The sequence below is a fragment of the Ailuropoda melanoleuca genome, chromosome 2 (assembly GCF_002007445.2).
Source record: "Ailuropoda melanoleuca isolate Jingjing chromosome 2, ASM200744v2, whole genome shotgun sequence".
NCBI classification, from domain to species: Eukaryota; Metazoa; Chordata; class Mammalia; order Carnivora; family Ursidae; genus Ailuropoda; species Ailuropoda melanoleuca.
In genome coordinates this window covers 36,146,460-36,160,933 of record NC_048219.1, presented here as the reverse complement: position 1 = coordinate 36,160,933, position 14,474 = coordinate 36,146,460, and the positions used below count along the sequence as shown (strand labels likewise).

Genomic DNA, 14,474 nt, shown 5'->3' with positions numbered 1-14,474 from the left:
CTGTCTTTGCCCATCTAACTTCTAGGACCCTTCAGGGCTCGCTATGGGTATCACCTCCTTTAAGTCTGGTTTGACTTCCCAGACTATACAGATTTGCAGGGAGCAATTAGTTTCTGAGAAAGGCTGGAAACCATTCAAGGTTTGTTGCAAAGAATTTATTGATCCACTGATACCTTCTAACTCTCTTCATATGCTGCCTGTGGAGACAAGGACACCATGCAGGTAGGGATTTAGTTCCTAGGGTGTTCATATTTCTTTAAAAATCTGGAGGCAGTTAGGAACGTAAATAGTATAGCCACTATGTAACATAATATCAAACCTCCTGAAAAAATTAAAAATTACCATATGATCCAGCAATTCCACTTCTGGGTATTTACCAAAAGAATTCAAAGCAGAATTTTAAGAGCTATTTACACACACACACACACACACACACACACACACACACCCGTGTTCATTACAGTGTTATTCACAATAGCCAAGAGATAAAAACAACCCGAATGTCCCCTGACAGGTGGATAAAGCAAATGTGACATACACACACAATAGAATGTCATGCAGCCTTTAAAACAGGAGATCCTGTCCCATGTTACAACGTGGATGAATTTCAAGGAGTTTACACTAAGTGAAATAAGCCAGTCATGAAAGGTCAAATACTGACGATGCCACTAATGAGGGATCCTAAAGTAGTCAAAATCCTAAACAAAAAATAGAATGCTGACTGCTGAGGGGAAAGGGAGGGGGGATTAATGGGCAGTTTTAGTTTTGCAAGATAGAAGTTCTAGAGATGCTGCACGACAATGTGAATATACTTAACATGAAACTGTACACTTAAGAATGTTTTAAGAGATGGGGCGCCTGGGTGGCTCAGTTGCTAAGCGTCTGCCTTCGGTTCAGGGTGTGATCCCCTCGTTCTGGGATCGAGCCCCACATCGGGCTCCCCCGCTGGGAGCCTGCTTCTTCCTCTCCCACTCCCCCTGCTTGTGTTCCCTCTCTCGCTGGCTGTCTGTCAAATAAATAAAATCCTAAAAAAAAAAGGGGGGGGGAGAGGAAGAAGGAAGAAGCAGGCTCCCAGCGGAGGAGCCTGATGCAGGGCTCCCTCCCAGAATGCCAGGATCATGCCCAGAGCCGAAGGCAGACGCTTAACGACTGAGCCACCCAGGCGCCCCCCCCCCCAAAAAGGATGCTTTAAGATGATAAAGTTAATGCTATGTGATTGTAACCACAATTAAAAATAAATTAAACCCAAGGGGCAATATGCTAAAATACCAGTAACATCAGTTTGAGACCGATGGCCACTTGGAATTTCTCATCACTCTTCTTACTATTTCTGTAAACTTGCTTAAGTAATGTGTATGATTTTTCATTTCCTCATCTACAAAATGGGGGGTAATCGCACAGAATATTTCAGTGATGAGAAAGGAAAGTATGTGCAAGAAAAGCACCCCAATGTCTAAGGCACAGAAATTCAGCTGTCACCACTCTGCCCCCTCCTGGTCCTTACCAGCCTTCCAACACACTCGGCTGACTCTCAATTAATGGCAGACTGGTTCCACAAATCACAAGACATACAATAGCATTTAAAGTCATGTTTGTTATCCCACAAGTCCAATAAACAAAATGGATGAGGAAATGAGCATTTTACTTTTATCAAATCTCCAACAACAGAGTCATCTGTGTGCATTTGTGTGTGTGTATGTGTATATATATATACATATAGAGAGATATATATGTGTATATATATATATATTTTTTTTTTTTAAGGGCATCACTGTAATTAAATCAACGGCCTCTAAGTTATAAATATAACATTCACTGAGTTTCCACATACTTCACCTTCAAACCCAAACTGATTTACCAGAATGCCTTAAGCCTGGGGAGATGGGGTGGGCTGGGCTGTGGGCAACTTGGACCTGGCAGTGGCAGGCCTCTTCCCAAGACGACACACTAGGATTAATCATTTCCTATACATAGTATAAAAATTTTAAAGTTTTGTCTTATGGCAAAAAATCTGAAAACTGGAGCTCATGGGGCACCTGCCTTCGGCTCAGGTCATGATCTCAGGGTCCTGGGACAGAGGCCCACCATGTTGGGCTCCCTGCTCAGTGGGGAGTCGGCTTCTCCCTCTCCCTCTGCCCCTCCCCCTGCTTGTGCTCTCTCTCAAATAAATAAAATATTAAAAAAAAAATGGGAGCTCATGCCTCCTCTGCAGCCCCTATGCCATTATTCGAGAAGACTCAGTCAATCCCCTTTTTATAGCCTGAAATCCCCCCTAACACTCATACTCCTTTGAAGTATTTTATTACTTTCTTTCTTGGAAAAAGTAGAAATTGTAAATTTCAGAAAAACAGATCAATGAAACAGAACAGAGTCAGAAAATGGGCCTATTTGGCAATAAATAAAACTGCATTCCTGACTTAAACCATATATGAAAACAGATTTTGGGTAGATTAGAGAATGAAATGTAAAAGATTAAAATGTAAAGCCACAGTCAGTGCTGATGAGAGTATGGAGCAACTGGAAACATCATACCTTGCTGGTGGGAATGCAGAATGGTTCAGCTCCTTCGGAATATAGTTTGGCATATGTATGTTTACCATACAAACCAGCAATCCCACTGCAGGCATATATCCAAGTGAAATGAAAACTTAAGTTCACACAAAAAATACATAAATGTTTATGAGAACGTTTCTGGAAATTGTCAAAAACTGTTCAACTTAGAAATGGATCAACTGGGGCACCTGGGTGGCACAGCGGTTGAGCGTCTGCCTTCGGCTCAGGGCGTGATCCCGGCGTATGGGATCAAGCCCCACATCAGGCTCCTCCGCTATGAGCCTGCTTCTTCCTCTCCCACTCCCCGTGCTTGTGTTCCCTCTCGCTGGCTGTCTCTATCTCTGTTGAATAAATAAATAAAATCTTTAAAAAAAAAAAAAAAGAAATGGATCAACTAACTGATACATCCATAGAAAACACTACTCAGTAATAAAATGTAAAGAATGACTGATAAAAGCCATGTGCATGAATCTCAAAGGCATTATGCTAAGTGAAAGAAGCCAGGCTCAAAAGGGGTAATTTCAGAGACTGATGGAACAATTCTGTATTTTTTTAAAAGATTTTTACTTTTTAGGTAATATCTATACCCAACATGAGGCTCGAACTCACAACTCCAAGATCAAGAGTCACAAGCTCTTCCTACTGAGACAGCCAGGTGCCCCCATCTTGATTGTGATTATATATCTGTATTCATTTCTCAAAGCTTGCAACACTATACATCATTAATTTTCTTAAATGGAAAAACATAAAACTAAAAACCATGGAGAATATTTGATTGTAGGTAGGAATTTTTTTTTTTAAAGATTTCATTTATTTATTTGACAGAGAGGAAGCGAGAGACGGAACACAAGCAGGGGAATGGGAGAGAGAATCCAAGCAGGAAGCCCAATGCGGAGTTCGATCCCAGAATGCTGGGATCATGACCTGAGCCAAAGGCAGACGCTTAACGACTGAGCCCCAGGAAAGGAATTCTTAAAATAAGACTTTATAAGCACCAACCATAAGGCAAAAACAATTATGGGTTTGATTACATAAAATATTGAGGATTTTTGTTCTAAGAGGATAGAATAGACAAAATTAACAAATGAGCAATGAACTGGGAGAAAATATTTCTACCATCTAAAAACAATATGGGATTATTATCCAGATATACAAAGAACTCTTCTAAACATCAAAAGAAAAGAGGCTTTGGGCGCCGGGTTATTTCAGTAGAGCATGTGACTCTTGATCGGAGAATCGTTGAGTTCAAGCCCCACATTGGGTATAAAAATTACTGGGGGGGGGCTTTTTCTGGTCATTGTAAAAAAGCAAAAGATATGAATCAGCAAATTCAAAGGGTGAACTCTAAATGACTACAAAAATATATGGACGGCTTCTCAATTTCGCTAATTAGAGAAATACAAATTAAAACAGGATACCCCATTTTACAACCATTATGTTGGGAAAAATTAGAAAGTTGAGTGGGGATGTAGAAAAGTAGGAACTCCAGAGAACTATAGAAATATAGTCAAAGCATGTATGACAACAGAACTCTGACCAGCAACTTCTGCAATTAACCTGGGAAGCCAAACCACCTTTGCAGCAGTTAGCCTAGAATGGTCATTCTTGGTCAGTAACTACCAAATTCCATTTTTGCTCCCATTTGCAACTCAGGACCAACCAAGGCCAATGTTCCCGAGTCATAAGATGCCCTGCTCCTAGGGGCACCTTGGGTGGCTCAGTCGGTTCAACTTCTCCCTTCAGCTCAGGTCATGATCCCAGGGTCCTGGGACTGCAGCCCGTTAACAGGCTTTCTGCTCAGGCAGGGAGCCTGCTTCTCCCTCAGCCTGCCGTTCCCCCTGCTTTTGCTTTCTCTCCCTGCCCAATAAAAATTGAAAAAAGATGCCCTGCTTCTAGTTAGCTTCCCATGCCAATAACCTCCAATAGGAAAATACCCAGAACCTTTCCCTTTTGTTCCACCATAAAACCTTCCCACTCCTGCCTTTGAGGTTTTGATGCTGGCCAAGCTAGCTGGCTCCTTCATAGTAAGGTCCGAATGAGTACCTTGGGCTTGTTCTCATCTGGGTGGTCTTCACTTTTCACAAACTAGAACCACTCTGAAGAACAAACTGGCAATACTGAGTGGAATTAAGCATAAGTTTACACTCGGACCCAATAGGTACTCTTGCCCAGGTCCCTAAGGGGGCAGGGATGAAGATGGTCATAAGTAGTGGGGGGGTGGAGATGGTGGGGGGAGAGATGGAGCAGCTTAGCTGTCCACCACTGCAGTGATAAATTATGATGCATACTGTAAAATTCATTAGAAACAATGAGTTAGATGTGCAGAATAGATTATCTTTTTAAAGATTTTTTATTTATTTGACAGCCAGCCAGCCAGGGAGAGAGGGAACACAAGCAAGGGGAGTGGGAGAAGAAGCAGGCTCCCAGCAGAGGAGCCCGATGTGGGCTTGATCCCAGAACGCGGGGATCAGGCCCTGACCGAAGGCAGACGCTTAACGACTGAGCCACCCAGGTGCCCCCAGAACAGGTTATCTTTTTTTAAAAAAAGTATTAATAGGTAAGGTCCAAAGCATAATTCCATTCACACAAATTAGAAACACACTCACTCACAAAGACATTTTAGAAGAAAAACATCCGAAGACTTATAGGACTCATATTAGTGGGTGAATACTAGGGGAAGAGAACGTAGGAATGCAGGCAAGATTAACAGGAAAACAGAACGGATTTTGTACAGACTTGACAGAGTAGCAGGGACTGAAGGATATTACCAACTCTCTAATTTAGCACTAGAAATTCTCACCCCTCCCCACACCCTGGGAATAAGCAGCTTAAACACTATCCCCAAGCAGATCTCAGAAGAAAAGAGGTCTGGACTATGTAGGAGTGTGTCAATGCAAGCATTCATGTTGGAGGGTTCTACAGAGTACACACTCTCTCAATCTGGTCTCTAGAAATATATCGGCATCAGAGGAATTGCTGCCTGACCTCTATTATCACCTACAGAAACAGGCTATTAGTCTAGAAGAAAGCAGTGCGTGGGCATCACAACAGAGTTCACGAACACTATATTAAGTTCCTTGGGGCGGCTGTAACAAAGTATGACAAATAGGTGGCTTGGAACAAAACCATTCTGGAGAAGTTGGAAATCAAGGTAGTGACAAATCATGCTTCCTCCAAAGGAATTAGCAAAGAATCCATCCTTGTAACTTAACTCTGGTTATGTAAGATGTTATCACTGGGGGAAGAAAGGTAAAAGGTACATGGGACTGTACCATTTTCTCAACACCTTGCATCATTTCACACAAATAGACCAAAAGGTCAAGAGTACTTTAACAAAAGTAAAGAAAAAATGGGGCAAAAAGCCTGTAAGCCAGATATAGCAATGAAACTCAACAGAATAGAAACAGATAATGGAGTACCTAAGAGTAATATTTTGTTTTCTGACCCAACCACCCCCAATGCACGGGAAAATGGCCTCCTGTGGTGCTCACTCTTAATCCACTGGGGGAGGGGGGAGACCTGGCTGGCTTAGCTGGTAGAGCATGCAACTCAATCTCAGGGTTGTTAAGTTCAAGCCCCATATTGGGTGTAGATATTAAAAATAAAATCAACTGGGAGAAGGGCAACCAGCTTTACTTTAGATCTACCAGCCAGCAAGCAGGATTTCCTGTCTACTGAGAGGACACAAATGCCCTCTTATGTTGGGCACAAACGTCATCTTGCAGAATTTTACAAGAAACCTGAGGAAGAAATGAACCCAGTTACAGATGAAGGAACTACGGAGTCCAGAGGCATTAGTAACTTGCCTGGGGTCACACAGCAGTTAGAGCTTCAGGTGTACTGAGGCCAGGGCATATGAAGTGGCAATCAGTTTGCAGAAAGGTCCATGAAGGTGAGTGGTAGAAGGACTAACTGAGAAAAGCAGCTGATTTCAAAAGCAGGGCAGAGGACATTTGTTTTTGTAAATTAAATATATGCAATAAGCCCCTGGAGCAAGCCATAAAACGGTTACTTCTCTTCATTTCTTATCTATACACTGCAAACCAATTTATTTTATTCTAGACTAACAACTGAGAATACATTAAAGTCCAATATTAGGAAAGAGATTCGATCTCTCCATTGGATGGGTTTATGCAATAAAATGTAAAGGCGATTAACTACGTAATGACAAAATACATTAGAAAATGTAAAGTAGAAAAGTAAACAAATGAAGCATATTTGAAGGAAAAATGTTTAATATAAAAATTCAAGATTTACATCATGATAAATGATCTAAAACTGAACACATTCTTGTGATTAAAGTTCAACTTTCACATTTTTCCCCTATTTAACTTAACCTGCCATCTTTTTTTTTTCCTGTGTTTTTCTATTACTTTCAACCCACCTCTCCCTACCTACGGTTACATTGACAGATTCCCTCCCTCTCCCCAGTAGTTTAGAAAGCCTACTCCTGCTCAAGCTACAATGATTAACATTAATTTTAATACACCCTTTAACTTCACCAACATCTAAGTAGCATCTAACTATCATTTCCCCTACTCGCAAAGTATACTGTTCACTGTCCATCCTCCTGGGTAGAAATGTGGCGTTTTAATTTCGTTTTCCTTTTTGACTTTTGCTGTGGGAGGAGGGTAATATGTATCGTGTGTATGTGTTTACAGTCATCCTAGATTGCTAAAGTATATCCTCTAGTAATTCTTTCAAAGAGGGTATGCAAGAAACAAACTTTATGAATTCTTCGATATCAAAAAATGTCTTTGTTTTACCTTCAAAATCAAACGCCAATTTGGCTGGGTATAGGATTCTAGGTGTAAAGCCTTTTGCCTGCAGAACTTTTATGACATTGCTCCACTGACTTCTAGCATCTAGAGTATCTAATGATAAGTCTGCGGTCAATCTGATTCTTGTTCCTCTATAGGTTATTTCTCTTTTTCTGGAAGCCTTTAGGATTTTTTCTTTATCACTGGAATTCCCAAATTTCACCAAAATGTGTCTAGGAGTGAGTCTCCTCTCATCAATCTTACTAGGTATTCGGTAAGCACTGACAACCTGAAGACTTGAATCCTTTAGCTCTGGAAAGTTTGCTTCAATTATTTCCTTAATTATTTCCTCTGCTCCATTCTCTTTATTATCTTTTTCTGGAATTCCTATCAAACGGATGTTGCAACTTCTGGATCTATCCTCTATGTCTCTTGACCTTTCTTTATTTATTATCTGTTTGGCCATTTGCATTGTATCCTTAGAGAATTCTTCAATACGGTCTTCTAGATTGTCCATTCTCTCTTCAAGTCTGTCTATTCTGCTATTCAGAACATCTACTGAGTTTTTTATTTCCAAGACCTCTGGAAAGTAATTTTTCGTATTTGCAACCTCCTCCTGTAGGTCTCTGAAGTTGTTAATTACATTTCTTCTGAAGTTTTCTTCTGTTTCTTGTATTAAGTCTGTTTCTTTAGAAGTTTGCTCATCTGTTAGCAGAGTTTTGTGTCGCTCTTTCTCAGTTCTCCTTAAAAATTTGGTGATTCCCGATGGAGTACTCAACTTTGTACTTAAATGCCTTTTCAGCTTATCAGAACTTATCTCTAGTGATTTTAAGGGAGAGGCCAAATGCAAGGTTGGACAGACTGTCCCAACTCCTTGGTTTCTGGGCATAGCTGTTTCCTCTTTATTCTGGGTTTTTTGTACCATCCGGTGTTTCACCAGTTTTTTCTTCTCAACGTCCCGAGCCAAATAATCATAGGGAATTTCTTTAAGTCCATCTGAGGCCTCTTTTTTCTCAATCTGGGAGGCACTCTTTACATTTTCTACTTCAGAGTCCTCGCCTTCCTCCCACGATAAGACTACTTCCATTTCCCACTCTGAACCTTCTTCTTCCTCTGGCTCAGAATCGTCTACCTCTTTAATTACAACAATCTCCAAGCCATTACTGTTTTTTTCTTCAACTCCACATTTTGTATTTACCACAGAATGATGCTGAAAGGTTGAATCCTGTTCCTCAAGTAACACTGTAGTCTCTTCTTCTCCCTCCTCCTCCAGCCCTGAAGTCTCTTCGTCTTCTTCCTCGTCCAGCCCTGAAGTCTCTTCCTCGTCCTCGTCCAGTCCTGAAGTCTCTTCTTCCTCGTCCAGCTCTGAAGTCTCTTCTCCCTCCTCTTCCAGCTCTGAAGGCTCCTCTTCCTGAGTCTCTAAGTTCTTCACCTCTGGCTCAGCAAACTTTACTTCTTTAACAAATAGAAAGCTCAAGCCATCACTGGCTTCCCCCTCAACTCCATGCTTCAAATCTAGTAGAGTTTTCTCCTGAAAGGGGGAAAAAAAACTTTGTTTCATGTGTCTTTTAAAGGAATTAATCCTTTCACTCTCTAATTTGACTACATATTTTAACAATTACCAAATATCTAGAAAATTCTTTAAGTATTACTTGTTCTTGAATGCCTAGGTCCGCAAACAAGTCAAGTTTCCCCTGCGATCACCCCATCACACCTGCTATCTGTGTGTAGCACCTGCAACAAATTCCGTGAGGTCATGTTTAGTGTGTTCCTTCAATATTCCCAACACTGACCCTCAAGAACAGCTCCTGTTAGTGAATGTCCGATTACGTGCAAGGACCCTACAGTAAAGAAACTTCTCTAACTTTAGGGACACTACCAAAAAAAGCCCCCAAGACTCACATTTACTTCTCCCCCAAAGAAAACAAAAATAAATCTAGTATTTCTTAAAGATCCCACTTGCAGTTCAAGCTACAGCCACATTACTCAAAAGGAAAGCATGTTTTTTGGTTAGGAGTACAGGCTCAATTTAAGACTACTTTGTTCAGGGACACCTGGCTGGCTCAGTTGGTAGAGCATGTGACTCTAAATCTCAGGGTCCTGGGTTCAATCCCCACTTTGGGCATGGAGCCTATGTAAAATAAAGAATGCCCGTTCAAACCCAGCTGTCACACTTGCTACTGGTGCATCAACTGGCCCTCTAGAATAGCATCTGGTGACAACACTACTTCAGATCATTGCAGGGTTAATTAAGACAACCTAGGGATTGAGCTGGAGACAGTACCTGTAATATATATGTTGGTTCATAATATTCCTTGAAACCCTGTACTTGCCTCTGAGCTTTTCACTTAATGCTCCCTCTATTATGGACTCTTCCCTATTTAGGGGTGGCTGGTCACTATTTGTCCTTCACCTCTCCAGACCATCCAGGACAGGATGGGTGCCTCATCTGTGTACATCACCAGGAAGTTAATTTCTGAGATTAAACGCTGATTCTCAAATAAAGAATTTATTGATCCAAGTATATCTCCTAATTCTAGACTGTCATTTTGCAAACACGTTACACTTCAAAATGTTGGGAGGGCAGGAAATTAGGTGTTCTTTTGAGAACCCATCAAAAATACTGGCTTATGATACAGACCTCTGAGGATACAAATAAATGGAGATATTCTACTTATGTATTGGCATAATTAATACTGTTAAAAAGTCTATACAACCCAAGGCAATCTGCAGATTCAGTGCGATCTCTACTAAAATCCCAATGGCATTTTTCACAGGCATGAACAATCCTAAAATTTGTATGGAATCACAAAAGACCCCTAATACCCAACACAATCTTGAAACGGAATAAGGCAGGAGGCATCACGCCCTGATTTTAAACCATATTACAAAGCTATAGCAATCAAAACAGTACAATATTGTATGAAAGTTACAAAAACAGACACACAGATCAACGTAAACAGAATACAGAATATATGGTCAAATAATTTATGGAAAAAGGAGCCAAGAATACGGAATGGGGATAGTCTCTTTAATAAATGGTGCTGGGATAACTGGACAGTCACATGCGAAAGAATGAAACTAGACTACTATCTTACACCACAGACAAAAATATGAAATATACACACATCAAAGGTGAGAAATAGAGAATCTCTATATCACAGGAAAGACCTCTCAAGATTGGGATCACAAAAAATATTCAGAAAATAACCTAAGTGTTTTCAATGAAATCAACACGGGAACATAAACTAATACGATTTAAGAGACAAAAACCTAATATGATATAAAAACAAAAATCCATACATGGAATATGTAACAGCTAGATATTAGCATTAATGAACACTCAAATAGGCTTTAGTAAAATAGGTTTATCTGCATTTTCCTGATGGCTAATGAAGACAACTTAGCAAGACTACTTTATGAATTCAAAGTTGAAAGTATTTGGTAATTTCTTTTCATAATCCTATTGCATGAGGGGTTTTAACTGAACTTACTCAATTGTTTATTTCTATTTTTCCCTTTTACTGATTTAAAAGCTACTATCTTAGGGGCGCCTGGGTGGCTTAGCCGTTAAGCGTCTGCCTTCGGCTCAGGGTGTGATCCCAGCATTCTGGGATCGAGCCCTGCATCAGGCTCCTCCACTGGGAGCCTTCTTCTTCCTCTCCCACTCCCCCTGCGTGTGTTCCCTCTCTCATTGCCTGTCTCTCTCTGTGTCAAATAAATAAATATTTAAAAAATAAAAATAAATAAAAATTAAAAGCTACTATCTTAGTGTTCACCCTTAAATACATAACATATACATTTTTCTTTTAATGTCTGTAATGAATATGTACAATCTCTTCTCAAACAACTCAAATCTAACCTCTTCCAAGCTTCCAACACCACCCATTAAAAGAAAACAAGCCTTTAAGTCATTACTTTTAATGTCATGCTTTTACTTTTAAAAAATTATTTCCTAAAAATTGGCTTAACCTTTGGAATAACTTTACCAACTATTACTTATTCTCTGTACATAAGCTCCACAGATCTGTCTACTTACCACTTTTTCTTGAATCCCGTACCTTCTTCCTTTCCTTATTTTTTCCTTTTGTGGGAGTACATCTTTCAGTAATTCATTCATTAACGGTTTTTGGCTAATAAAATTGCTGAGACTTTGCAGATCTGAAAAAGTCCTTACTTCATCATCACACTTAAATGTTAATTTAACTTGGCATAGAACTTTAGGTTCAAAATCATTTTCCCTCAGAACGTTGAAGATGTTACTCCATTGCTTACTAATGTCCAGTGTTGCTGACGAAAAGTCTGCCGCCAACGTAAGTACTGCCGCTTCATCTTCTCTGGAAGTTTTTAGAATTTTCTCTTTATTCTTTAAATTCTGAAGGATTTTTTCCTCTCTCTCTTCCTTGACCAGTTCATCCTCCCCACGATTCTCTTGTGTTACTTCTGTATGGAGGCTGTGATCTCCCCAAGTACTGTCTATATTGCTTATGGCTTCTTCCACAAGTTCCACAACTTTGTCATTTTGTGATTCATCACAGGAAAATTCCTTACCTTGGTCCATACTGTACTCCTCAGCTTTGTCTAATTTGCTACTCAACTCACTTACTTCCTTTCTTTTAAAAGTCAAATTTTCAGTAGTCAAATTTTCAGTATCTTCATCTATTTCAGAGTTTGCTCCTTCTATTTTCTCTACCAACCCTGTTTTTTGTGTGGCTAAACCTTTTACTTGTGGCCACTCCTTTCTGGTACTGGAGTTGATTATATTTTTCACTTCAGGTATTTTACTTTCTACTCCTAGAATTTCCTTTAGGTCCTTTTTAAGGGACTCCCTTATCTCTTCAACCATTAAGTCCAGATTTTCCATCAAGCCTTTAAACTTCATCAGCATAACTGCTGACATGTCTTTGCATTTTAAATCTAATACCTGAGACATCTCCTGTTCAGTTTCTATCAATTGAATTCTTTCCCTATGGGTGCTATTTTCCTGTTTCTTTGCAAGTCTACCAATTCCTGACTCTACAATGGACATTGTGGATACGTTGTTTTATCTTCCAGGAGAGTAATTTTTGCTCTTGCAGGTCTGTTAGACTTCCCCAAACTCAAAAATCTTTAAAAAATATATATCATCTGAAATTAAAAAACAAAACAAAACTCATTTACTGAAGAATTCTTTCGAGAAGCACAGTAATCAAGAATACAAATGTGGTTATTAAGTAAACTACAGCATGAGTACTCCACAACAATTTAATATAAAGGGTAACAAGATGGGTATATGCGTACCAAAAAAGAAATCAGAATTCAAAATTCATACATTATTAAAGCTCCATTCAAGTAAAGCTTTGAACGCCATAAATCAACCAAATAGATCAGAAAGAACGATGGAAACTGGCCAGTTTCCTATACTTTTAACTTTGCTGCCTATGTTCTCTGTGAAAATTACAGATTACAAGAAAATAAATATTATTAAAAAAAAAGTGTACCATACCAAATTTTTAAAGTTTAAGGTGACTTGGATGGAGTCAAACAAAATGGAAAGAGAAGCCCCATTTTGACTGCAAAGAGTTAGCATTAAGACTTTAATTTCTTAAAACCAGCTCTCAGGGTGCCTAAGCAGCTCAGTCAGTTGAGCCTCTGACTCTTGATTTCAGCTTAAGGTCATGACCTGAGGGGGCTTGAAGCTCTGCTCTCTGCAAGGAGTTTGCTTGAGATTGTCTCTCCCTCTCCCCCTCTACAATTCTCCCCCATTCATGCAGCCTCTCTCCCTCTCAAATAAATAAAAAAACCCTTAAAGACAAAAAACAAAAACTACCCAGCTCTCAAGTCAACTCAGACTATTATTTTCCAGAATACAAACATTAAGGCATACCCTGAGGGGGTACAGAGTAACTAAAACCCACGCCTACTTCCACCTCACAAAGGCCCCTTTATCTTTCCTTGATGCGACTCACTTAGGTTGTTCATCTTTGTTTTTCATCATTCCACCCTACTGTCCTGACCCTGCATGGTGGAGAAGGAGAGATCACCACCCATTCTTCATCCCTTACTTAATAGGGATGAGAAGTGGGTATGCACAACACACACACTTTGGACAACAGCTGGGATGCCTGATCCTGAATCTTGTCCTCTGCAAAGCCTAGTAGGTATTCAAGTTTTAACCAGTTGCGTTTACTGATACTCTTTTAACAATTGTACCACCTACTGATAACAGCAATGCTGTAAAGACCCCAACTGCTTGAACTTGCAGGTATGAAAAGAAAAATCACATCCCCTTTAACAGAATTCAGCGACTTAATGGATGAAGATTAGGGTAAATAAACAAATGCTAGCTCCTATTATTGAAGCAGATGAACAGAAGAGAAAGAGGAAACAGGAGTATGCATAGTAGCTTTGAGAAATAGAACCAGAAAACTTCCCAAGCCTCTAATGGAAGGACACAAAACACGGATCATAGTAATAGAAACCCCTGTGAAATCAAGTCACCTGCCTGAAAAAAAATCATCTGATCTGGTGCAAGGTTAATAAAAGGTGCATATACCACTCTATATAATCCTGGTAAGACTTCTGAATGCAGACATGAGCCATGTAAGTTCCCAGGCACGCGCTCCCATTTCGTGAGCACAGACTATATGCTAGTTACTGTGCTGGATAGTAAAGGAGAAGAGGTTGAGTAAAACCTGACAGGGATGGGCACCCAGGACGCTCAGTCACTGAAGTGTCTGACTCTTGATTTCAGCTCAGGTCATGATCTCAAGGTCCTGAGATCAGAGGTGGGAGTCCTGCACCGGGCTAGTGCTGGGTGTAGGGCCTGCTTAAGATTCTCTCTGTCTCTCTGTGCCCCTCCCCACGGATACTCTCTTAAAACAAAAAAACCCTGACACGGAACCTCCCCTTCAAGGGAGAGAACATCTAGGGAAAAACAAGTATCAAACGGCAACTGTGACAACTTACAAAAGGTCGGGGGTCAGGGGTGTCTACACCAGGTGTCATCTGAAGTACAGGGACCCCAGGATAGCTTCCCCACAGAAGTAGCTCACATTGACCTGAGAAATAAGCAGCAGCCACATAGCAAGAATGGAAGCAGGCACATTCCACGCAAAGGAAAAACTACCCACAAGGCTGTAAGCGTCTGGTAAGATAACCTACAGTGGGAAAAACTACCCA

General features: G+C 40.2%; 1 protein-coding gene across 1 annotated transcript; it reads right to left on the bottom strand.

Annotated features, from left to right (window-relative positions):
- Positions 1–6,770: 6,770 nt before the first annotated feature.
- Positions 6,771–12,357, bottom strand: L1TD1 (LINE1 type transposase domain containing 1; the record flags this gene model as incomplete). Its single annotated transcript, XM_019798008.2, has 2 exons — positions 6,771–8,844; positions 11,353–12,357. Coding segments are annotated over 2 exons (2,622 nt in total), but the record flags the coding sequence as incomplete, so codon positions are not given.
- Between the last annotated feature and the right edge of the window lie 2,117 nt (positions 12,358–14,474).